Source organism: Talaromyces amestolkiae (assembly GCF_001896365.1).
Source record: "Talaromyces amestolkiae strain CIB chromosome Unknown scaffold8.1, whole genome shotgun sequence".
Classification (NCBI taxonomy): Eukaryota; Fungi; Ascomycota; class Eurotiomycetes; order Eurotiales; family Trichocomaceae; genus Talaromyces; species Talaromyces amestolkiae.
Window position 1 is genome coordinate 1223919 of NW_024468044.1, and position 26621 is coordinate 1250539.

General features: G+C 46.9%; 5 protein-coding genes across 5 annotated transcripts; 4 read left to right on the top strand and 1 right to left on the bottom strand.

Annotated features, from left to right (window-relative positions):
- Positions 1-241: 241 nt before the first annotated feature.
- On the top strand, positions 242-6788 carry BHQ10_004967 (uncharacterized protein; the record flags this gene model as incomplete). Its single annotated transcript, XM_040877390.1, has 4 exons — positions 242-403; positions 485-5725; positions 5783-6718; positions 6771-6788. 4 exons carry the CDS (start codon positions 242-244, stop codon positions 6786-6788), a joined length of 6357 nt encoding a protein of 2118 aa, XP_040733471.1.
- Positions 6789-8798: 2010 nt separating this feature from the next.
- Positions 8799-12901, top strand: BHQ10_004968 (uncharacterized protein; the record flags this gene model as incomplete). The annotated part of the gene is made up of 8 exons (XM_040877391.1): positions 8799-8848; positions 8897-9200; positions 9254-9467; positions 9521-9634; positions 9685-9789; positions 9837-10035; positions 10084-10695; positions 10747-12901. The coding sequence occupies 8 exons, from the start codon at positions 8799-8801 to the stop codon at positions 12899-12901; spliced, it is 3753 nt and encodes a 1250-aa protein (XP_040733472.1).
- A 1522-nt stretch (positions 12902-14423) lies between these two features.
- BHQ10_004969 (uncharacterized protein) lies at positions 14424-21360 on the top strand (the record flags this gene model as incomplete). The annotated part of the gene is made up of 9 exons (XM_040877392.1): positions 14424-14558; positions 14614-14717; positions 14775-16014; positions 16083-16325; positions 16397-16711; positions 16768-16880; positions 19546-20704; positions 20784-21168; positions 21335-21360. 9 exons carry the CDS (start codon positions 14424-14426, stop codon positions 21358-21360), a joined length of 3720 nt encoding a protein of 1239 aa, XP_040733473.1.
- Positions 21361-21810: 450 nt separating this feature from the next.
- On the bottom strand, positions 21811-22824 carry BHQ10_004970 (uncharacterized protein; the record flags this gene model as incomplete). The annotated part of the gene is made up of 1 exon (XM_040877394.1): positions 21811-22824. One exon carries the CDS (start codon positions 22822-22824, stop codon positions 21811-21813), a length of 1014 nt encoding a protein of 337 aa, XP_040733474.1.
- Positions 22825-24432: 1608 nt separating this feature from the next.
- Positions 24433-26587, top strand: BHQ10_004971 (uncharacterized protein; the record flags this gene model as incomplete). Its single annotated transcript, XM_040877395.1, has 6 exons — positions 24433-24487; positions 24544-25349; positions 25618-25663; positions 25723-25814; positions 26241-26315; positions 26381-26587. 6 exons carry the CDS (start codon positions 24433-24435, stop codon positions 26585-26587), a joined length of 1281 nt encoding a protein of 426 aa, XP_040733475.1.
- Between the last annotated feature and the right edge of the window lie 34 nt (positions 26588-26621).

The window sequence follows — 26621 nt, forward strand, 5'->3', positions numbered from 1 at the left end:
TTATCATTTCTCCGCTCTCCACTTCTACCTCCGAAAGATCACCTCATCTCAGTCGAAATTAGCCGTCAAAAGCGTGTCCTTTCGATCGCAGCGGTCGTTTCTGAACCTAGCTCATCGATCTTTGTCAGAGCTTCCTCTCATATATATTAAACCGCAAATTTCAACCTCCGTCCCGCTCGAATCGATCCCAATGAATTAGAAAGCCGTTCACCCGGCTTGGGTTCAGACGACACGAGCCGCGATGGACTACTTCCTGCCGTCGTTTGTACAAAAGCGGTTGCTGCGGTACGCACTCTCTCGGCTTGAGCTGGTTGACACTGAAGCTATCGACCTTGATAGCCTGGGTATACGATGGGGGCAGAGGAGTACATTCGAACTACGCGAGTTAGGTCTCAGGTTAGACGTAAGTAGACCCCCCTCGCAAGCAACAAATATTACCCCGGTGGCGGGAAATCTTCTGCTAACACTTCCTAATCTCACACAGAAACTCACCTCGATCCTCCGGTTACCGGCAACATGCAAGCTACTGAAAGCACGAGCTTCACTCATACGAGTGACAATACCGGCCGACATCTACAGCAGCGGGATAATTATCGAAGTCAATGGTGTGGATGTGCATATACAGCTGTTGTCTGGAAGTGAATTAGGAAATGACACACCGACTCCCGGAGAGTCTGACCAGAGCGATGGACCCGCGTTGCCCACGACAAACGACTTAGCGCAGTCGTTTATTGCCGCCGAACCTAGGGAAGAAAGAGCCGAAATCGAGGCCGCAATTTCGTCGCAGTCTCAGTACTTGCAACGCTCGACCACTTCACTAAGCGATGAGGATGAGGTTGGTCTCGGTAATGAGGAAGTTTCACTTCCCAGCTTCATTTCCGGCTTTCTGCAGGGAGTCATAGGCAGACTACAAATCAAAGTCAACAATGTCAATGTTCGCGTTGATATGGATCTTCCACAGGATGGGCCCATAAAAAGAATTCCGACAGACAAACCGGGCCAGCTGACAGTGTCACTAGTCGTTGGCGAGTTATCGATAGGCGGTGTTACTCAACAGGAAGGTCAAACTGCTCCACCGAATGCGACAGGAAGGAAAATCACGTTGGATTCGATAGGTGTGTTCCTGATATCCGATTCCGTCGTCTTCTCCAACTATGCACGATTTGCTGCCGCACCGTCGTCTCCTTCGACCACCACCTCGAATCCCGGACATAATATCAGACAAGCACGAAGTGTTTCGCCATCACAGTCAGCATCCATATCCGAGGGCTCGGGGCTAGGCCTTGCGCAATCTATGATGTTGGGTCGTTCTCAAGTACTTGAGCGGTCTGCGACTCCTACAGCATCAGGTAGACGGTCCTTGGAAAACTCTATTAATTCCTTAGATGGTCGATTCTCCGACGCAGACAGCGAGGCTGGATACGGATATCAGGGTCAATCTCATTCACTCTCGGTTAGTCGGTTCGATGGATTCAACGATGAGGTATTGGATAATCCTGGATATCTCGACGAGGTCTTCCACTCGCAGTTCGTTGATGATCCTGAAGACTCAACCGAGTTACCGCCGCGATCGCCCGAAGATACTGGTACTCCCAGACCTCAGAGTCCTCAGATAGACTCGTCCCAAGTGGAGACATGGCACGATTTTGACGAACCTCAATCTCAGAGTCAACACGAGTATACTGTTGAAGATACTCACTTTTACGATCCACTAGGGCAAAGTGCGCAAATTGAGTCATTTCCAGAGGCAACCCATTCGTTCTCTCCGGAACCAATCCAACAATCTTACTACGCGGACCTACCGACTACTCCTTCATCTCCAGAAGAAGACGTGAAGAGTCAATCCAGTCAAAGTAGTTCCCATTCTGGATCTTTACCTGCCGAGTTATCGGAATCGAAACTCTTTAGTCACGAAGAGGCATCGAGCATGTATATGAGTGCTGTCAGCGGCACCTCCAGCCATGGAGAGCCGGTAATGCCTGGCGCCTGGGACTCGCGAAATTTTGAGTCACCCACACACGAAGGAGAGACAGTCGACGAATCAGTGACACGTTCCAATCAAGAGGCAGGAGCTTCAACTCCAAAGGTTGGCGTTGAATCTCCATCATTTATCAATAAGAATAACGATGCCCCGCGAACCCCGACACGAGAGTCTTATCAGCCAGACTTTCAACATCACACAAGCGCTGCCGTCAAGACCCACACGGAAGAGCTCGAGGTGACTCGCAGAATCATTGATATTAGCAGAATCGTAGTCTGGGTACCAGAGAACGTCGACAATAGTCAACAAGAGCCTCAGGAACAACTACAACCTCAGTATCCCGGCACTACTATGGCCCAGTCAATTGATAGTGATGCTCTTGGAATTTCGCGAATGGACTTTTCAACGTCGATGCGCCGTAGTTCTATTACTTCGTCAATTGCCATTGATAGTGGTGAGCAGTTTGGTAATAGAAACGCTGATGTAGCTGGGCCTCTCTCTTTCAGCAATGCACCAAGAGCCATATGCGTTGATGTCGGCGAAACTGTTGTCCAATTTGACATAGCGACCGGATGGTTACTTGTTAAGGCAAGTCAAAAGGTTATCACTACCTTTAGTGTTGAGCATTCAGAGGCAAATGTTTCGAAAAACAATCAGAAATCTTCGTCGACAGAGTACACACATTTCAAGTTCAGCCTTCAATCCTGTTCGGTCAAATTCGTGGAAAGTCTGGCTGGTGGCTCCTACTATACGCGAGTCAAGGCTCCCGAATCGCCCCAATCCACTTCATCTACCGGAGAGGATGTCATCCTGCAGGTGCAAATACTCTCAATTACTTCTAACTATCTAAGTGCAAATGACACAATGAAATTCCAACTCAATGTGACTAAATTTGTTCTTGGATGTGCAACCGAGCCTCTGATCTCCTTCAATAAGGATCTCAAGATGAGAGAATCTGTCAGAGATGTGCGAACACCTGTTCCTCGCGATGTCACACTCACTATCATAAAGACTCCATCATCCGGCAAGGTCGAGTTTGCTACTTTACCATTACATATTAATTTCAACATACAGAAATTGGAGGAAATCTTTGGAATGTTCGGCGGTCTGAGCACCCTCATGGAGCTCGGAAGTTCTATGGCCTCTGTTTCAACGGTCCGGGGAGATAAGTCAGATTCCATAAAAAAGTCAACACGTGGTGTGCGATTCGAAGGAGTGCCGTCTCCGAAGGCCCCTTCTCCCATAACAACAACATCTGCTCCGTGGAAAATAAATGCAAGGCTAGATGGCATTATACTTGACCTTGTAGGCGAAACCTGCCGCGTCGAATTGGTGACTAGTGCAGTCAAGGCTGTAAGCAGATTTGAAGGCATCGGAATTCAGATCGACAAGGCTAACGTTGTCGGACCTTTACTCTTGGACAACGACGCGGATCGCCCAGCTACGCTCAGTATCGGAAATATTCGAATCGAGTACTTGTATTCGCCAAAGGAAGTCGATCTCGACCGGCTACTATCTCTGCTTACGCCCTCAAAGGATAAATATGAGGATGATGATGACATCATGCTCGATACACTATTCCGACAACGAAGACAGGGCGGCGTTCTCCGCGTCACAGCCTCGACAGCCAAGCTGACCATTCCCGATATCGAAGGATTAAAACCTCTATCCGACCTTCCCAACGAAATTGCAAGATTATCCAGCGTGACCAAGTATCTACCCGAAGATGATCGACCCGGCGTTATGACTCTTGTGCTCATTCGTGAGTTTGAGAGCCATACGCATGTCAACGAGAGAGTAGGAGATTTGCGATTAGCGACAAAAGATACGGAATTAGCTCAAATCGGCATTCCGTCTCTGGTTGCGGCTCAAGTGAAAAGTATCTCGCTTAGCAGAAATGGCACCGAGGAACTTGTAGGTGAAGCTCTGGATATTGCTGCAGGTCAAAGCCACATATCATCATCTTTGCCCATGTTGATGGTGCGTTTTATCGCGGATGAGATGGATCCTACCGTCAAAGTCAAACTCCACGGCTTCAGGGTGGAATATACTTTGCCTTCAATCATAGCGTTCTCCGGACTAGGAAATGACGCCACATCTGATGACCTCGCCTCCAAAATGGCCAGCTCGGTGGCTAATTTGACGGAAATAAGCGCGCCTCAATTTCACGGACCACTGTTTGGGGAGTTCGGCGGCTCTGAGCCTGATACAAAGCCTTTCAAGCTCGCTATGTCTTTGAGAGACTGTGTTGTCGGTTTGAACCCACGTGACATGCCTGCGAAAGGATTGCTGGTATTTACATATGCCAAGTTCGAATGCACGAACCAAGACAAGGGGCCTTTCGAGGCAAACTTTGAAATAAAAAAGGCTACATTGATGATAATAGACGACGTGCAAATGATTGGCAGCAGTGATAGTACAGGTAATCGAACCATCGGTGAGAGCCAGGAGGAACAAGTCAACAAACTCGGCAAGATGGGCTTTGTCCCAGTCTCGTACATATCATCGGCAGTGCTTTCAATCAATGTGCAGCCACCCGACTCGGTTGGCGATAAGTCTGTTGATGTAGAGTTCAGAGACGACTTGCTCATCTTGGAAACATGTGCAGATTCCACTCAGACACTCATTAGCCTTCTCAATGGTCTTTCTCCACCCTCATTGCCAAGCGCCTCGCTCAAATACCGTACTGAGGTCATGCCGTTGCAAGAAATGCTAAGCTCATTCACGGGAGATGCATTTACAACCGACCAAGTCACGAACGCCGAAGAAATATCTGTACATGAGGCTGAAGAAAACTTCGAGGGCGCTCTTGACGATGAGGTTGACTATGTCAGCGAATTCTATCCCCAGGAGCCTGGTTTTGAAGGGCCGATCAGCGCAAGTATGATGGATCCTATGGCTGATATGTCTCGATCCAGGCAACTTATGGACAGCTTTCATTCTCAATATACTGTTTCTACAAGTGTGACGGGACTCGAATTTCAAGATGATCATTTTGCTAAAAAGTCAACGGTCGGTGGCACCGCTCATAGATGGAACACCACTCAAAATACCTATGGTCTCGCGAATGAAGTTAAACTTCATGGCAGCCCTTTGAGGGTCAGAGTTCGTGATGTACATTTCATATGGAATTTGTTTGATGGCTATGACTGGCAACGCACTCGAGACACAATCTCCAAAGCCGTTAAGGACGTCGAAATGAAAGCTGCAGAACGACGTGCAAAGACCGCAAGTCGACTATCTCCGGAAGATGAAGAAGAGGAATCAGTGATTGGTGATTTCCTCTTCAACTCCATTTACATCGGCATACCGGCAAATAAAGATCCTCGTGAGCTATCTCGTGCAATCAATCATGACATCGACGATATGGCAAGTGAGACCGGCAGCTATGTTACGTCAACGACTGTCACTGGTTACACTTCTCATCAAAATCGACCTTCCTCGACTCGCGGGAAAAAGTTACGCCTATCACGAAGCAAGCATCACAAAATGACCTTTGAACTAAAGGGTATCTCTGCGGACTTCGTCGTGTTCCCGCCGGATGCTGGTGAGACACAGAGTACAATAGACGTACGAGTGAATGACCTGGAGATTTTTGATCATATTCCGACTTCGACATGGAAGAAGTTTGCTACATACATGAACGATGCGGGGGTGCGTGAAAGTGGAACTAGTATGGTGCATTTAGAGATTATCAATGTGAGACCGGTGGCGGAATTGGCGGCATCTGAAATTGTTCTCAAGGTATGTTTAAGCCGCTTTTCTTGTGGGAAAAAAAAAAAAAAGCTAATGGTTTTTCAGGCTACTGTGTTACCCCTCCGTCTTCATGTTGACCAAGATGCGCTGGACTTTTTGAGCCGCTTCTTTGAGTTCAAAGACGAGTCGGCACCTGCTCCTAGCTCGCCAGGCGATACTCCTTTCTTACAACGAGTTGAGGTCAATGCAGTACGAGTCAAGCTTGACTTCAAACCTAAAAGAGTTGATTACGCAGGCTTACGCTCTGGACGGACAACCGAGTTCATGAATTTCTTCATTCTAGACGAGGCAGACATGGTCATGCGACATGTCATAATATACGGTGTTTCGGGCTTTGAAAGACTTGGCCAGACATTGAACGATATTTGGATGCCTGATATTAAGCGGAACCAGTTACCAGGTGTACTAGCAGGGCTCGCGCCTATCCGATCTCTAGTAAATGTCGGAAGCGGTGTGAAAGATCTTGTCGTCGTTCCGATGCGCGAGTACAAGAAAGATGGTCGAATAGTGCGCAGCATCCAGAAAGGCGCCTTCTCATTCGCCAAAACCACCACAAACGAACTGATCAAGTTGGGAGCCAAGCTAGCGATAGGAACCCAGACAGTTCTCCAAAGTGCTGAAGACTTCCTCAGTACCCCGATTCCTGGAGCGGCCCATGGAGAAGGAGACGGTGACTCTACCGATGAAGAAGAGAAGAAACAAATATCCCATTATGCCGATCAACCAGTAGGAGTTGTCCAGGGTCTTCGAGGTGCGTTCCGCAGTCTCGAGCGTGATTTACTCATGACGCGAGATGCCATTGTCGCGGTTCCGGGTGAAGTCATGGAGAGCACCAGTGCCGCGGGAGCTGCAAAGGCAGTCTGGCGACGTGCACCCACTGTCATCCTACGACCTGCGATCGGAGCTACACGTGCGGTTGGTCAGACTTTGCTCGGAGCAGGAAACTCGCTAGATCCAACAAATCGACGAAGAATTGAAGATGTAAGTTGTCCCTCTTCCATCCTGTTTGATTAATAAAGCTAATACTCTACAGAAATACAAAAGGCATTAAACCCTTCAGCATCCGATTTAATATCACCGGTTACGAATAGATCATATTCCCCATTTTCGTTCTCATATTACAATTTGCATAAGGCGTCATTGTTTGCTAAATACGAATTTACGGCCGAACCCATGAAGATATCCCAATTGTCCATATTGTGCTTTTTTTTGTCGTTCACTTTTAATTTCAAAATCACTTATTTTTCTACTCTTCGCATTTACTTCTTTTGAATGTCTTTATTTTGTCTTGCTATGGAGTATGTAATCACCTATTGCATAACACATAACGCAGCGTTTTGTTCCTCCATGACTTGTTTTTGTACCCAGGTGTTGAGGCTCACGATACTCACCAGGATCAATGTTAAGTTTATTTTACCTACAGAAGCATTTGAGTACAGGATAGAATGAAATGAGAAATTAGATACCCGTAGATGTTTTCTATACGAGCTATCACTCCTCACACAGTGCTCTTCGCTAATCTTGTTAATCCTCAGCCCTGCGAAGTCAGCATAAAAAGAGATCCTATCACGCCAGCTGAGACACCTTTAAGTCCAACAAGGATTCCTCAATGGCCTAAGGTAATATTAATACGATCATTCGGATGCCACGAGCGCCGAAACAGATCTAATGATCAGTGATCAGTTTTAACCCTTGTACCTGGGTGTTTCAGACCCTTGGTCAGTCTGCTTTCCCAATTTGGATATTACGGGGCAAAGTACTTTTATACCTACCTAGGTAGCAATTATCTTGTGACACGCTACTCCTTTGACTATAACACAAGCTTATATTGATTAGATGTTGCTGGCTGCAATCCACGTGCTTGTAGTCTCCAATATCCATGCTGTGCTTACTGACAAGGAAGCTCACCAGGTGCTCAAAGGCCACCTAAACGAGCATGAGCGGAGAAGCTCGATGACACGATACTTATTTTCAGAAATAGCCTCTGCCGTAACATGTCTATTAACCTCGGATTGCCGAAATTTATCACATGTAGATCTACAGCACATTGTTGATAATAGAAGGGCTTAGTCAAATAATGTAGATGCAACATGTCCAGAACCACAGGAACCGTTAGACTGAATACGAGAACAACAAAATACATTCCCAAGCCGAGTGCTTGACTGGCTGATCAGGTAGATAGATCTATGATGAGTAATTCTGTGATGCCAGTACCTATTACGAGCGGTGCATCTAACCCCATTTTGCTCGTATGTTCTTGCGTCAAATCTCTGCCCTAACATTGAAGCCGCTTATGTCGTTTATGTCGTTTAAAAGTGGGTTGCGTAGGTTGAAGATATGGGTTTCATGTTTCCTTTCATTCAGGATAAGCACGTCTAACACCAAGAGTATGGAGCGGTAACCTCGGTCCGCTTCCAGCTATATTCTTTTTCTGGTTGAAATTGGGGTAACTTATTTTGTAGATTCGAGTAAAAAGGATTGCCGTCTCCCATCACTATATAAAGAATCTGATCGTAAGGTTACATGATCCTAGTCGTTCTGAGGCTATTTATAGCTCAACCCTGAGTTGTATGTAATAAGAAAGATAAGCAATATACATTCAACGCACCGAATCCTCTCCTTATCAACACTTACAAGCAACTGAACATTGATCACTGTTACTGGACGATATTAATTCTCCGAGTCTATACGATCCATTCACCGGCTTCTTTACACATAAGAACTGACATCTCATGTCATGTGTGTGAAGTTAGCTTGCAGTATCGCCATCACACGCAAAACGCCCTACTGCGCCTGGATCTATTATGAGTGGCTGTGTACCTATAGGTAAAGCTGTTGAGTCGACAGATCATATTGGTTCAGGGGGGTTCCCTACTAATCATGAGTGTTTTCTCACCGCCAGAGTCTCGGAATTAGCCTTGTCTACCATGCTTTCCTTGACTGACAAACTTTGCTGCCCGATCACTGACTCTCTTTTCTCATAACCCACATCAACTGACTTTGCTTGACGGTTGACGAGTACTAGAATACAATATTATTATTCTACACATTATACGTACTCATGGAAGCGACGACCACCATGGCATCGCTGGCCATTTCCCGCAAGAGCGCGTATGTATATAAACAACCATTGATGTCGTTGACTAATCGCGCGTGCAGGAACGATCTGTGGGCAGAAGCAGTAGAGCAGTTAAACGACAGTGACAAATCTGCTGTAAACTTCAGCCACGATAAACTCACTGTTCTCGTCAAATTGCAGCTCCTTGCTGAAAAGTCGAAAGATGAATGTATTCAGCGAAGGTGGAAGTATACTCGTAAAAGCGGCGAGACGGTGATTCTGAGAGACGTCTTCGAAAAGATGATAGCATGGATTAAGACCTTTGAAAAAGTTGGCAGCTCCGCGGTCCAGTACGATCCCGTTCATGCTGCACTCCCCTGGGCAGGAATTCGTTTCATTTTGCAGGTTTGTGGACCCTATTCTTGTTCATGCAGAATCACATCACTGAATGCACACAGGTGGCCATTAATAACCATGATAAGTTTGGAGAAGTGATGGAAGGATTGGCTGAAATTGCAGAGATCATTTGCAGGCATGCAATCCTTGAAGACCTCTATTGTGGACAAATGTCAATAGCTGCTGGAGAGTTACAAAGGGCCTTGGTTGTGCTGTATGCAACAGTTTTGAAATATCTCTCTAAAGCTAGAGCATATGTGAAGCAAAGATCTATAGGTCGGTCCGCCGATCTGTTTTAGTGGATTATGACTAACGAGCTTCATGGACAGAACGTATGCTCAAGAGTGGATTTCTACCCACCTCAGAACTTGACGACTATTTGGAAAAAACACGCAAAGCAGAGATTAATGTCCGATCTTGTGCTTCTCTGGTAGATAAACAGGGTCAGTAAACAAGCCTCTACAGCGAATAATCACTGATATGCCCGCCTTAGAAAACACCGTTCATCATAGTAAGATGATACAATTACTAGAATATATGGAGACACCTTTACGCAAAATGGACGAAAATCTGCGGCATATCGAAGACAATCTTCAAGGTGAGTGTTTCAGAATAGCAAATAATACATTCGCTTACGATCTTTAGAATCAAAGCGTAGGGCAATCTTGGAATGGATGTCACAAGAACCATACATTCAGCACCACGAACAGAACAAACAAGGCGTGCTTTCAGGAACTGGACAGTGGCTTTTAGCAGATTCAGAGTTTGTGAAGTGGAAGAACGAGAGAGCTTCGTCTATTCTATGGCTTCATGGATTCCTTGGGTCGGGTAAGAGCAAACTAGTGTAAGTCAAATTTACTTGTGGGTAAAATTGTATGCTAACACATTTCAGCTCCATTGTCATTGAAGATGCCTTGCGAGGCTTTCGCTCTGGCCAAACTATCCGACCCGTATATTTCTACTGCTCACGCAATAAAGCAGAACCAGGGCGCTCAGATCCGTCAAACATCCTAGCCAGCATCGCTAGACAACTCTCTTCTCTGGAGCCAGGAACGCCACTGCTCAGCCCAACTCTTGATCTATACAGAAAGAAAGAAGTTGAAGGATTCATGTCTGGACCCATGGGCTTGGAAGAGAGCTGCTCGCTTATAATTGAGCTTACAGCGCGGTATTCACTGACTATCATTGTGGTAGATGCACTGGACGAATGTGAACGACAAAAAAAATATGATCTCCTCAAAGCTCTTGAGCGAATTCTTCAAGAATCTTCTGGACTGGTTAAAGTTTTTGTCTCCAGTCGGAACGATCAGGACTTCGTCGTTCGTTTGAAACATTATCCAAACCTCGAGATTTCATCTGAAAAAAATGGCGCCGATATTGCACTCTTCGTGCAGACAGAGACGGAACGACTTGTCAGGGAAGAAGGCTTATTACAGTATAGCGACCATCCGATCGAGATGAAGAACCTTATTGTGAAAAAAGTGACTGATGGTGCGAGAGGAATGTCAGTGCAATAATTATTGTCAAAAAGAATACTATACTGATACCATTGAAGGTTCCGCTGGGCAAGCGTACAACTGCAATTCCTCTGCTCACTGAATATGGACGTCGACATTCGTAACAACTTGGGCCGACTTCCTCCCGATTTGGACACCATTTACGCAGAGCTCTATTGTATACTTTCGGAAAAATCTGGCGAAATGGAAAAGAGGCTTTTCAAGAATGTTCTCAGCTGGCTGTTGTGCGCCCGGTTGACGTTACAGACATCGGCCTTTTTAGAAGCTGTATCGGTTCCTACTGAAGGAAATGACAGTCGAGTTCGTGTTACGAAGGAGCTCGTTCTGAAAATTTGTGGTAGTCTGGTTGTGTTCGACGCTGAGCTGAATACGTTCCGTTTCGCCCATTTGTCAGTCAGGGAGTTTTTAGAAAGAAGACAAGAATATACGACAACGGCAACCAATGCTTTGATTGCAGGTAATAGTCTGCGAAGATTAATGTCCGCAAATATACCGTCTGAAGTGGATGGGCTTCTTTCGAAGCACGGCCTATATTCGAACCATGACGTGCCAGATCGTGACAGATTCGTCCAGTACTCATATATGTACTGGTGTTTGCATTTTAAATTAGCAGGGCATCGACGAATCTCTGGCGATTTGAAAGAAACCTTCCAACGCTTCATATTGAGTGCAGACATTCCAAGCGGTCCCATCAAGTCGTGGCTCGATACACTTCCCGGCGTGCTCAGCGAAAGATATCATTGTACTCAGAACGAAATCAAGTTGCGCGATACCATAACAACATCTGGTTCGACTGTATCCGGAGTCCTGTTTCTTGCATGTATCTTCGACTTTTTTGAAGTACTAGAAGTTCTGAAAGCTGAATGGATGAAGAGCGGGCATTTCTTGAATGCACAGAATAGAACTCTTTTCGATGTGTCAGTATCCTATGGAAATTGTGGATCACTGAAGTTTTTGCTTGACGCAGCAAGCAATATGAACGTCTCCGAGAATTTAGTCGAGACAGCTGCTTGGAGCGAGTCAAACGGCGAAGAGATCATGAGAATACTGCTTGACAAGCGGGGCAGGAAGATCCAGATCACACCAAAGATAGTTCAAACAGCTGCTCAGAATTGGCAATGTGGTGAAGAGATTATAAGAATACTGCTTGACAAGAGGGGCACGGAGATCCAGATCACACCAAAGATAGTTCAAACAGCTGCTAAGAATTGGAAAAACGGGGGAAAGATTATGAAATTATTACTTGATAAGCGAGGCACTGAAATTCAGATCACTCCAGATGTGGTTCTAGCAGCTGTTGATAATCGTGGAAATGGAGAAGAAATTATGAAAGTACTACTTGATAAGCGTGGTGGTGAGATTCGGATTACACCAGACGTGCTCCGGGTGGTTGCTCGGAATAGAGGGTCTGGTGAAAAGATTATGAGATTACTGCTTGCCAAGCGTGACAGTAAGATCCAGATCACATCAGATTTCATCCTGGCAGCTGCTAGAATGAGAGTTCCTGAAAGGATCATGAACCTACTGCTTGAGAAGTGTGATAGCGTGATTCGGATTACACCAGACATGGTTCGGGCAGCTGTCGAGAATGGGAGGATTGGAGAAAAGGTAATAAGATTACTGCTTACTGAGCATTTTAGTGAGGTTCAAATCACAGCAGACATCGTTCAGGCAGTTGCTAGGATGAGCGGGAGTGAGAAATTCTTTGAATTACTGCTTGACAAGCGGGGCAGTGAGATCCAGATCACACCAAAAATCGTCCAGGCGGCGGCTGAGAACCGGCAAAGTGGCGAAGAGGTCATGAGAATACTGCTTGATAAGCGGGGTAGTGAGATTCAGATCACACCAGACGTCGTTGAGGCGGCGGCTAAAAACTGGCAAAGTGGGAAGAAGCTCGTGGAATTATTACTTGACAAGCGAGGCACTGAAATTCAGATCTCCCCAGATGTGGTCCTGGCAGCTGCTAATAATGGATTGCACGGAGAACAGATTATGAGATTACTCTTTGATAAGTGTGACAGTAAAATCCAGATCACGCTAGAGATAGCTCAAACAGCTGCTAGGAATTGGCGAAATGGGGAAAAAATTATGGAAATACTACTTGACAAGCGAGGCGCTGAAATTCAGATCACTCCAGAGGTGTTCCGGGCAGTTCCTTTCAACTGGGAATGGGAATTGGGATTATGGCTATGATTCCCTACCTTATGGAAGTATCGATTTCGTAAGATTATCCATTACAACGCTCCACCGCAATCTCCCGGTATAATCGTGAACTTCAAAGGTTCCTAAAGGCTTTGTCTGCTTTAGACAATTATTGAACATAAATGCATGTATCACAAATTGAGCAGCTTCTAAGTTTTGCCCTATGTATCACATGTATCCTTAGACTCTACTCCTACAAGGATATTCGGTTGCTGTACTACCATCACTTTAGATATAGCTATTGCCCCGGCCGGTTTTTGTAATTCCAAGCAACACATGCTATCCGATAAATGCCTCAACTGCTCCAATGACCATGGTATTTATGTACATCTCATCATAAATACATTTTTGAATTTTACCATAGCTGGTTAGCGATACAGATTGCGCTTCGAATTTGCGCATCATTCTGGGTCCTCAGAGTGCAGACTACGGGATTAGCCCTAACCGTCCCAAAAGGGCAATTACCCTGGCCAATCTTCAATAAAGCTCCAACATTAGCCACCCCCTAGCTGCTTTATTCTTTATTGCTTTATCCAAGAGTCAAACCTGTTATTTGTTTTCTACTAAAAAAAAAGGACGGACATCTCCGATAGACATTCCATGAGTGCCATTTTAGTTTCGATGTGAGCGAGCGATTCAGTTGCAACCGCTGACTTATTTACGGCAGTGTTCCTGCATTTAATCTCTGCGGCATTTGTCACACAGTACACAAGGTTTTTGGTCGTTTCTTCGTAATATTAACTGCTCCCGTCTCATACTCGCTACAATATACATCAATATCTAGCAGACTAACATAGCCCGAAGCTAAGATTTGTAAAGCTAAGCCTGGGCCCCAACGAGCAATTCTGTTAGAAAAGCTTTTATTGAATTTAAGCTAACTTAGCAGTGCTACATGGGATTTTTCTGGCTCTATTATTTCGCATCTGAAGTACGCCGGGCGCTCACTAAAAAGGTTTCAAGTTTATATCACATACAACAGGTTACAGCTGCTATGTCAATGTTCAGCGCATGTATCAACCAATTGACATTGATAGAATTTAGCCACATTTTGCTTAACCAACATAAGCTTGTTAAGAATACATTATAGTGACATTGCTAGGGTCTTTTAATCCTGTGGAGCCAATGGCATCGTCGGCCCATCCAACACACCTGCGACCTAGGAACGAATCAAAGCCTCGGAAACATTCCAACAACATTTAAATCAATTCCGCTATGACAATGCAGTCATTACTTCTATTTAGACCCAACATTTCAGGTACGAATGTTGGTTGGGTGCAACGAAAAGCTTTCGTGATGGTGTCAAGTATTTGTGTTCCTCCCGTCCACGCGGTGGTCATGTATCACCAGCTCCATTGTAACTTTACCCTCGGAGTGACCCAGATCTAGTCGGAAAATGAAGACACCTGTCCGTATGAAAGTTGGTTTGGTGGTCGTACTTATGTAGCATGTAGCCCGTCTTTTGCAACACTGAGCGAACGGCTAGTTACTACCTGTCGGCCCTCGCTCTTTCAGGATGTATTTGATCGTGGTTTCTGCATGGATCTTTGCCTGTGTTGCAGCATCGGGCAAGGGTCTCATACATTTCCCTCGTAATGATTCCAAGCCTGTGCAAAGTGCACCACGAACAGTAGGATATTTTGGGAATTGGGTATGCTAGTCAGGTTCCTACTGTTGAAACGCAACATTAACGGGCCAACTCAAAGGATATCTATGCTTCATCGCCTTATTATATCACAAACATTCCAGGGAGCAACTTGACGCATCTGATCTATTCTTTTGCAAATGTCAATTCGACCACCGGCGAAGTGTAAGCCAGCAACTAATGTCCCCATCTGGAAGTAAAGATAACTGATTTTCTCCCCAGGTATCTAAGTGACACATGGGCAGACCTACAATACCCCTATCCAGGCGACGACAAAACCGCTACTGGAAACAATGTATACGGCAACATAAAACAACTGTACCTATGGAAAAAGGAACAGCGAAACCTCAAAACCATGCTTTCCATCGGCGGCGGCACATACTCCACCAACATTGTCCCCGTTCTAGCAAATGACACTCTGCGTCAAAAGTTCGCCGATTCCGCCGTCACACTTCTCGCCAACTTAGGATTTGATGGGCTAGACATTGACTACGAATCCGTCAGCGATTCCGTGCAAGCGGAACAATTCGTCGATCTGTTGAACAAAACTCGCACGGCCTTGGACACATTCGCCGCAAATATCAGCGCAGCTCCATTCTCACTCTCATTCGCATCCCCAGGTGGATCTTCATTTTACGATCTTCTCAACTTCAGTGCTATGGACCAATACCTCGATTTCTGGAATTTTATGGGCTACGCCTACACCGGATCATGGAATACCTATTCCGGACACCAGGCCAGTCTCTACAACTCCTCCAAAAATCCCCTCTCAACGCCCGTTGACACCCATACCGGGATTCTGTATTATATATCCGAAGGCGTGACACCAGATAAAATCAACCTCGGCTGTCCCTTGTATGGAACATCCTTCAATAACACCTCGGGCCCCGGGACAACCTTTGATGGAATTGGCACACTGGGCACAGACGGTGCCGCTGGACTGTGGTACTACAACTCTCTACCTGTGCCAGGCTTCAACGCGACAACGTATAATCTCCCAGATATAGGTGCTAGTTATAGCTATGACCCCGTCAAGAAGTACATGATCAGTTACGACACGGCAAAAGTCGCAGCCGTCAAGGCACAGTATGTCCTTGATATGGGCCTCGGAGGTACTATGTGGTGGGAAGTCAGCCAAGATAAGACCGATGACTCGAGCCTGATTGGCACCACAGTTGAGACATATGGTGGACAAAGTGCGCTAGATCAGAGTCTCAATCATTTAAACTACTCGACGAGTGTGTATGACAATTTGAGAGCTGGCTTTCCAGGTGAGACGATTGCGAATTCGACGGCAACTTCGACTTCGACGACGACTACGGCGACGCCGTCTTGGACTTCGAGTGTGACTTCTTCGCTTGTGGAGCCGAGTACGGTTCCTGACTGTACAGAGTATCATCTTGTTGTTACGGGTGATACGTGCTCGAAGATTGAGTCTGAGTATGGTATCACGAATGAAGAAGTAAGAATCTCTCGACGACTTACCAAGATTCTGGAATGTCGATGTTAGCTGACTTGTCAAATGTGTAGTTCGCACAGTGGAATCCCTACAGCGGCTCAACATGCGAAAACCTTTGGCTCGGATTCTATGTCTGTGTTCAGGGACCTACGAGTACTACCTCCTCTACCCCAGCGATCTCCTCGGCCACAACAACAGCAGCTCCCTCACCCGCAGAGCCAAGCACAATCTCCTCTTGTACAAGCTACCATCTCGTTGTGTCAGGGGATACATGTTACTCAATAGAAACCGAGTATGGCATTACAGTTAATGAGGTGAGACCATTCCAAATTCACTCTCTCTTGTTTGAATACGTGCACTAATATAGTTCCACCATTGCACATAGTTTTCAGAATGGAATCCCTACATTGGCGCGGATTGTATGAACCTCTGGCTCGGATTCTACGTCTGTGTTCAAGGACCGACTAGTTCTACTTCCTCCTCTGCTCCGGTGACTTCTTCGGCTAGTGCTATCAGTTCGTTTACTCCCGTCACCATGCCAGCTACAACAACCACATCAGCAACCACAACGATTTCGACAACGACCCCTCCATCGCCCACGGAACCAAGCACAATCTCATCCTGCACGGACTACCACCTCGTCGTTTCGGGAGATACATGTTACTTGATTGAGCAAACGTACGATATTACCGCTGATCAGGTACGTTGCGTCCTTCAAAGATAGCTTTCAATAGTTACTAACGACGTGAATAACAGTTCAATGAATGGAATCCATATGTCGGATCTGATTGCAGCAATCTTTGGCTGACATTCTATGTGTGTGTTGGAGCGCCTGCGACGAGCTCGTCGAGCTCGTTATCTCGAAAGTGGTACCTTGGCTGAAGGGATGCGCATCCTGGGTTGCGCTGCTGGTTCGACACTTGGCCTAGCGTGATGGACGTTACATATATCAAATAATAAATCGTCAAACGAGATAGGTATATCTTAACCAATTGATTAGATAAAATGAATGTAAAGTCACGACGTAGGATGCCGGTAGGGGAGAACGACCTAGATCATGCAAGAGCGGACCGGCAGAAAGGCTGCATCAACAGTATCGTACGTACAGTTGACACACCTTAAAAATGTGTCATCTCCCATCCGGCATTTAGTGGTCGTCATGATCGCTGTTACTGGTGGATATCAGATTGCGCACACAGCCACAAACAATCAGCCTCCACTGCCTCCACCTCCACTATCCACACCTTTACTCGTCTACTGCCAGTCAACACCCATGTCCACGGATCCTGATGGAAAAACCATTTGGCCAATAAACACTCGAATCCGAAGATGTCTCTGCCAAGATAGACTTTCGCATGACCCTCCTTTACGTAGGCTCCCGGACTCGCGGAGATGAGTGTTCTCCCTTTCGAAGCGGTCAAGAGCAATAAACATCGCTCCTGTTCATCCATTTCAACCTTAAAAACACTAGAAGAGGCCAGGCCGTGCCTTGCAGATGCATCAACAAAACGATTATGCATGATAAGATCAACCATATCGTGCCACGTTCCTTTGTCTGTGCCTTCCCCTCTTCATATGCAACCCTTTTCTCGACTGGGCCGTAGTCATCTGCACATCCCCACTTGACCAAACTATTGAGTAATAGCTCACTCTTTGATGTCAAACTATCAGCCCTGTTGTTTCAAGAAACACCGCGTTTCTGCTCTTTGACTGGTTAGACTGTCCGTGGCTGTGATTGGTCGATGTAAACAAACCGGCGTGCTGTCCTATGATTGGCTGCCACTGCGGATAGACGATCATCCAATGGGACAAGCAAGATGGCCGTTTCAAAGAATAAAAACAACTTCAACCAAACAAACTTCTCTTGATTCTCGACGAGTTTTTACGCTCGAGGGCATCTATTCGTCGTTTGAAAATGAATTCCTCTTCCTGTTCCGATTTGTTTTGGGTACCCAATTTTCTAGGCCCTCTTTTCGTGAGGCTGGGGTGAAAAAATGTGCCTGATGATGATGTTCAACCAAGTCCAGTCGATTGATCTAGGGAAGATGATGGTGTGGGACGAAGTATGTTTGCTTCAGATTTTAGTCATGATAATACTTTTTTTCTTTCGGATCATTTCATCATCCACGGTTGTAGACTCGTTCGATGGCTCGGAGGAAAAGCAGAAAAGATGACCTAATTTATTACTTTCGTTTGCCTTCGACTCTCTTTCCTTTGGGGTCTATTTTGAAATCAGCTGGCTCAAACGATGCTCTCCTGAGTCTTTTTTTTTTTTTTCTCTTGATACTCGCCGACAAGTCTGGCATGCAAAGCGTGTCAAACAGTCCTGCATAAGCACATACCACTCGTTTCATACTTAAAGATTCAAGCTCCTCGGCTATTAGCCGCGTCACTTGTTTCTCTGGTCCTCGAAAATATGCATGCTAATCCGGTCTTGCGACGGTGCGTGCTTGTGTAATCTTCTGAAAAGTTCTTCGAGTACGATTGAACTTGGCTTGTTGAGGTGTGGGTTGAGCTCATGTATGATGTCTTTGTGTGAAGCTGATGTCGGAAAGGTTTTGCTTTTGTCTCTTGACCAATAATTTGCATTAGACGGTGTTTCTTGCTTTTGGATTGGTATATGGTATAGGATATAGACGGCGTCAAGGGTTTGTGGTTTCTTGTTCATATCGAGCATTTGCATGAAGTGAGTTTGTCCTAGAGTTGTTAGTATCATAATTGAGAGTGAGGCTGATTTGATAGATTATCTGTTGGCCGGAGTATCGATCGTACCTCTGCCGCGGAGCTGTTAGACTCATAAGAGCGAAGTTGTCGAAGTCTCATTACCTTATTGGGACACCTTACAACTAGTTCTCGCTTGATTAGCATTGTGGATATGGCTCAAGCACAAGCATTCAGCCTGCGTATCGACACGAACTTCTCTTCAGGCCAACTATCTCTTCATGAATACCGGAAAATCCTGTCTCGACAAGACAGCAACAAGATGTCGCCCACATCTTCTAGGCCCAGACTCAAGAGAAAGCCGGCTGCCTTAAACCTATGTCAAAAACCGCATCATGATATTGGATTTCAGGTGCAGTCTCCTGTGTCGTCGGCTCCTTCAAGTCCCCCACCGCTTTCTTTTAGTCAGTCGGTAATAAGTCTACCTAGTGGTGACCTACCAACGCCAATATCTCCGATATCCATGATAAGACCGTTCTCTCGGCATGTTTCGTCAAGCCATTCATCAAGTCATTCACTAGGAGGAAGACGAATGGTAGGTGTTTGCTTATGCAATCTGATCTGAAATCCTTTGCTTGCCTAAAACCTTCGTGCCCTTTCTGTACACCTTCTGCATAGTATAAAACCTGTCTTTCTTTCTCATGATTCCGTCATCAACACCTTGCACAGATTTCATTTTGCCTTTGAGCGTGCTCAAGGACGTCGATGTCTCCTGACAGCTTTGATTCTTGCTGAGGCGATCGCAGACTCGACTGTCTATGGAGGGAAAAAGTCGCTAATAGCCTAACAGGACCCATTCTCTGCCCGACTTAGGAGACCAATCCGAAATTTCGCAAGTCATAGTCGAACATCCTCAGACTCGACGTTGCCCTCCACTAGCGCCCCGACATTCAAAGTCAAACACAACGGCGCAGAGTTCGAGATCCTAAATCCAAAAAGTACTTCTTCATTTGATTTTGGTGAGGTTTCTACTTACCGACTATCCAACCTATTCAAAAACACGATGGAGGAGGAAAGCCCCGACATATCGCCAACGCACTCATTCATGAGCTATGCGTTACCAGACGACATGATTCGACCCCTCTCTGCGTCTGAAAGCGCGGTGCTCTCCAAATACACAACACCACCACTGTCGCCAGGACTACCACAGTCCAATCATTCGTTCGCTGCCCTGCCTCCCTTGAAAGAATCGCCGTCGAGTCCAGTGTCGCCTCGATCCCCTAAGACTCCAGCAAGGACATTGAAGCAGAAAGTATCTCGTTTATTCGGTGGCTCGGATAAGCGTTCCTCGCCCAGGTATGAAATCGACTTAAACGAGAAATTTGACTATCGCAACGAACAGGATGTCCCACATTCACCGCTGTCCTATCATTGGGAAGCAGAAGACTCAGTGAAGATATTGCATTATCCAGGAACAGCAGTCGACACAACCAGCTCTGACTACGAAGGAAACAACTCATCCAAACACGACTCTGAAGATGTCCATTCCCGCCGCAGACCAACATGGGGCCCTCACTCATCCAACCGTCACCAGACCCTCCAAGATGCTCTTCGCCAACTCGAAACCGACAACAACGGCCTCACGTTTGAAGATATAATGCGCTACATTGATGCAGAGCAATGTGAAGATCGTGCTGGGAACGGTGATGGTGATCAAGCCCTAGACGAAAAAGTTGAACGACCATGGCAGCCAGATACATGGAACGAACCGACTCTATTGCGCATGCCACAAAATCGTCCATCGAATAGCAACCTCTCGACGAATGCGCCTAGTACACGTGCCTCTATTCGACCGTATGTTGAGAGGGCTGCAGCGTTCATGGCGGGTGGTGCTGATGGGKTCAGCTCGTCGTCTTCGTCACTTGACCCAGCTGAAGAAACTCATGAGGCGTTGAGTAAGAACGTGATCCACGGAAATGATTATGGAAAGGATGAGGATGAAGAGGAGGCCAGAACCGAAGATGACTATGAAGTGAGTCTTCTCCATCGGGAAGAACAGGGTCGCTCCTTCCTTCCTTCCACGAGCATCTTCCCTATCTAACATCTCACAGCCAATACCACCCCTCCGTCGTAGCATCTCCCGCCGCGCTCGCCCACTCTCCTCCAACCCTCCAGATCTCGACACCCCACTGCTCTTCGAATCGCCCTCTTCCTCTTCCTCCTCGTCCTTGTCCTTGGTCTCCAACGTCCGCGCTATCACCCCTCCACCCAGGCGTACGGCGACGCCTCAACCCCTGACGAGAATCAGCTGGACACCTGAGATCCCAGCCCGTCATCCTGATCATCGTCTCGTCCGGTTCGAATACGATGCTACTACAATCAACCCTAGAGCCGGCACACCGCTGCCGCCTTTAATATCGACAACATCGCCACAAGCAGCAGGACCGAGGGTGGTGACTACTAGTATGGCGCCGCGGAAAAAGGCTAAGAAGCATTGTGAGTGTTGTAGATGCTGTCCCTTGGTAACTGAATGATTCGCTGATTGATATATGAAACCAGCTTCCGGGTGTCATTGTCTGTGAGATGATGACAGTATAATAGTACAGCTATTATTTGACTGACTCAGTCATTCCTTACGATTGAAAGGTGACATTGACCTTAGACCTGAAAAAGTCTTTCAAGGTTTGATTCTCTGTTTTGTTTTGAATGCGATGTTGATGACAACGGGAGCGTGGCAATGTGATTGTACTTTTACAAACCTGCAGTGCGGGCATATGTTTGAACAATGTATTCTAGGATGATTCTGGAGCCTACAGGAAAAGGCAGGAATAAATGACCAAAATGATTGACCCAAAGAATAAATTATCCCAGCTATGCCAATTGTATAGATATGAATATCCGACAGAAGAGTTGAAAGCTCTTTATACATATATAAACCCGCGGATCGCAATGCTTTGTACTCCAGCAATAAAAACAATCCCATAGTTTTGGCCGTGAGGCTCACTTCTAGATGAACGCAGATACTCCTCCCAATGCAATAACAAATTCAACTCAAACGACGCCAAATAAAATCAAGAGAGTAAGATATGGACAGAGAAGTGAAGTAAACAACGCGCAGATAAAACAGATAGAAGCAGATCACTGCACAGGGCTCGATGATCTAGACGTCGGCACCTCACACATCGCTGAAGCTAGCGTTGCACATACCAGACTCTTTCGTCTCAAGGTTTGCTCGCTCTTCTTCGACAGCAACTCGCGAGCACGTGGCTTTGCGATACGTGTCGACGAGGCGAATGTTCCGGCTGAAGTGCTGCGCCTTCGCAGCATACCGGGATCAACTGATGTCCGTGAGCGATACCGTGCATTTCCGGCTGGGGAGGCAGCACTGCCACCGCGCGGTTTGATAGATGCTCGTCGCAGGCTACTAGGCGGAGAAGTGTTTGGCGGAAGAGAACTGGGATGACATTCTTCATCACTCAGCCCTACTGACTCGGATCCTCGACGAGTAAAATCTTCAGCAAGCAGAGCAAGTTTAAGAACGTCTATATTGCACTGTGCTCGGGACATTTGTTGGCGCTGCAGCCGCAGGCTTGGGTCCCGCGGAAAACGGGGGTGTGGTACATCGAGAAATCCGTCGTGTTCGAGTGGTATCGAGGTTGGAGAATGTCCAGGGTGGTATGGCTCCCAACCCGGAGTCAACTGATCGTAGTAGCCTTCATCTTCATATTCGCCCGGTGGGGTCAAAAGTGTCCGTACACTGCTGCGGGACGAGGCTGAATCCTTAGTCACTGAAAATGAGAACGATGTGGGGGAGAGCGGTGATAGTGGTGATTCGTATGGCGCGTGTGCCAATACTGGTGTAGTATTTTGATCCAAAGTATGTGCGTTCAGTTTCTCAGTCAGTGTGCTGACCGATATCCGGCGCTGGAACTGCTCGTAGTTGCTCGGCATGGATGTAGGAGGCTGTTGCGGCCGACGGTGATATGGCGATCGTGGACGTGACAGCGGACGCGACCGTCTTGATAAATAGGACGAGGGCGATGGGCACCGAGACGAAAGTGGAGATATCGTCGTGCTATCGCAGTCGAGCATCAGTCGATCGTCCCCTTCCGCCGTGGAGGACGGGGACGGAAATGAGAAATTCTCAAACATGGTCGCTCATATAACAGTATGATCGATTCCCGGTTTCGTACAACGGGCGGTATATAACCAGCGCGGATGTTGGCTTTTATGAGATTGGGGGCTGGAGGATGAAAATGACGGTATATAACGAGTGGTCGTCGCCTGGAAGGATATGAGTAATAACGTTCCTTGGGGCCGCGGCGGCTCGGTAATGAGGGATTCAGCCCGCAAGCAGTCAGGCGATGGACAGTTAAGCGATGAAATGGGTAGATGAAGCGAGATGATTTCGAAGATATGTATGAGTAGTATTATGTAGATGAAGAGAATATTGTTCCTTTTTTCCTTTTTCACAGCCTAGAATAGAAAGTGGCCACCGAGGAAGAAAGTCCTCGCCGCACAGCCGTCTTGGCCAGTAAAAAGCAACAGCGGCACACTAACCAAACAAGCTCGCCCAATCACGTGCCGGCAAATTTGTTCTTTTTGTTCTTTTCAGCTTCTGGAAGACCGGCCTAGTGCCTGTTTGGGCCTAGTGGAGAGATGCAGCGAACTCTATATAGAACATAGTAACTCTTGGTGGGTGCCTCAGGAAGCAACAGACAGGGGCCTGCCGCTTAAAGTCGGAGTTCTCTGCCAAACAGTCGATCATCACACGCAGCCATGCAACTTTCCACTGACACACTGACTGCTGTACATACTCCATGCGTCGTCGGTGTCAATTCGATCAGTCAAGACAAACGACATTCACACATCAAACAACAGACACGACGTTTGTAATGCTGGTATTCAGCCATCGGCCCGTTTACCTCTTTTTTTTGACCTGCGTATGGGGCGGACGACGCTGAACATCGTTAGTAGGTTAAGTATTGCTTACAGAGAATCAATAGTCACAGCCACAGCCATGAGTTATCCGGGGCGCGAGGAGATTGTCCGCAGACCGAAGTTTACAATGGATTTTGATGCTATACCATGTGATTTCTCCTGATCTCGTCTTACGTGGATAAGAAGCGGTTGCCTACTCATCGAATGTGTCATCTGCTGTTACCAAGCTGCATTAATGTTTGATCCTCTGTGGTGATTGTCCGGTTGCCAAAGGAAGGAACAGCCTTTTGTCCTCGCAGTCATAGAGTACGTACGCCTAAGGTTGGTCGCTTTGTGTTGCCAAACCCTAATCAGGGGCGATGGAATGATCGCATGAGTCTTGCGCCATTTCGCCTGTCAACTACATGCAGTACGTACCACCGAAACTCTCGGTGCGTATCCGCACACGCGTTGCCGGGTCTAGAGCCAGAGGAATCCTTCATGGGGCAGGTATGGAGTCTAAAGGTGTACACATCGAAGCTAAGCATTAGTGTCAATTTAAGCAGTAATTGTTCTCGTGCTCAAGTATTTGTCTGTCAATGAACGATTTTCTCAATGATCGTTGAGGATAACGATAGTCGGTGCCTGATTAATCAGGCACCAATGACGATGTCGGAAGGCAGGCCGAATGTCCGACCCCACGGACATCAGAGTCCGATGCTCTGAACAACTACAAAAATAACATCAAGCTAAACCCTCAGAGTTGATCTTCTGTAGTGCGCAACAATTGATTACAATCAAGTAGGAGTCTTACACAAGTCAGAATTCCAGGTCACCGCCATGACGACCCTCCTCAAGCAACCCCTCAAGCTCGCTCTCATACAGTTAGCATCCGGTACGTTTGACCTCAGCACAAGCCCCCTCGCCATCATTAACAAGCCTGCTATCTAGGAGCCGACAAATCCGTAAACCTAAGCCATGCGCGCGTCAAAGTCCTCGAAGCCGCCAAAGCAGGCGCCAAACTAATCGTCCTTCCGGAATGCTTCAACTCTCCCTACGGCACACAATATTTCCCCAAATACGCCGAAACACTCCTCCCCTCGCCGCCCACAGAGGATCAGTCCCCTTCCTACCATGCGCTATCCAAGCTAGCCGCAGAGGCGAAATCATACCTCGTCGGAGGAAGTATTCCTGAGCTGGAACCAGAGACGAAGAAGTACTACAACACATCACTCGTCTTCTCGCCTACAGGCGCGTTGATCGGCACACATCGCAAAACGCATTTATTCGACATTGATATTCCAGGCAAGATTACATTCAAAGAGAGCGAAGTCCTCTCTCCAGGCAACAAGGTTACAATACTCGACTTGCCGGAATACGGCAAAATCGGCCTAGCGATCTGCTACGACGTACGGTTTCCCGAACTAGCTATGGTAGCAGCTCGCAAGGGCGCATTCATCCTCGTTTATCCCGGCGCATTCAACACCACCACCGGACCCATGCACTGGTCTCTTCTCGGACGGGCGCGCGCTATCGACAACCAGGTATACGTTGCCATGTGCAGTCCAGCGCGGGACATAAACGCCAGTTACCATGCTTATGGCCACACGTTCATCGCTAGTCCTAATGCAGAGGTTTTGGGAGAATTGGACGAGAAGGAGGATATTGTCTATGCTGATTTGACGGGTGAGGCTATTGATTCTGCTCGGAAGGGCATTCCGGTGTATACACAGCGTCGGTTTGATGTTTATCCTGACGTGAGTGCGGGAGATGTCAAGCTAGAAGATTAGTTTTATGTGTACTCCGTACTATACATAGTAATCCATAAACATCTATTGAATCTTAAAATCCTCAATGTAGAGCCAATCAAAATCCGTAGAAATTACGGCTCGGAACAGTAGAGCGTCCATCACGTGATATAGTCATCAACCAATTAGGTCTGGCATATGCTTAAGCGACGCACTAGGCGGGAACCCACACAAATTCCAACGAACTTCTTTCAGTTCCAAGATCGAATTCTCTTAGCTCGACGACGACGACAACAAAAGACGACAGTCCGGCACATCTACCAGTCAGTTTTTTCTCCCGTTTTCTCCCACCACTTCGCAAGCATACTAAACGTCGAAACAGAAATGTCGAGCACCACCAAGGGAAAGAAGAGCGGTCGTTCCGCCATCGCCGACGTTGTGTCGCGCGAATACACCATCCACTTGCACAAGAGAGTATGTTGATCATTCCTATCCATTCACACTTCGTGACCCTACAGGCCCTGCGATCGATATTTGCAATCTGTCTTATTTCCGTCCGCTCTGCCGCCAATCGTCGAAGCGCTGAATTTTCGATGTCGATTTATTTGCATTTCGATCCGAGTCTTTAGGCAATTTTCGCCCGAAAATTGAATACGGGTTCGAGGGCAAGAGCGGAGGAATAAGACATTGCAAATGCGATACGTATCGTTAGACGATGGACGGAGAACCTTTCTTTTCCACTCGCTTCCTTCTCGCAAGGAAATCGAATACCCATTCAGCAAATTAGTTTGATGAAGTCCACCTCTATGGCCTGGCTGCTTTCCATGCAGTTCACCTCTCTACTATCCATAAAAAAGGCATTTTGGACGGAAGACTGATTTTTCCTCTTTTTACGAAAAGGTGCACGGTGTCTCTTTCAAGAAGCGTGCTCCCCGCGCCGTCAAGGAGATTCGCGCTTTCGCTACCCAGGCTATGGTAAGCCCTTCCCTTACCTCTATTCCCTCCTGATTTGATTTAGCGATGCTAATGGTCGACTGCAGGGCACCAAAGACGTCCGCCTCGACCCCCAGTTGAACAAGAAGGTCTGGGAAGCCGGTATCAAGGGTGTCCCCTTCCGTCTCCGTGTCCGCATCAGCCGCAAGCGTAACGACGAGGAAGGCGCCAAGGAGAAGCTGTACAGCTACGTCCAGGCCGTCAATGTCAAGGAGGCCAAGGGCCTTAACACCACTGTTGTCGAGGATGCTTAAATAAACAATCTGATTTTTTCATTCTGACGGATTG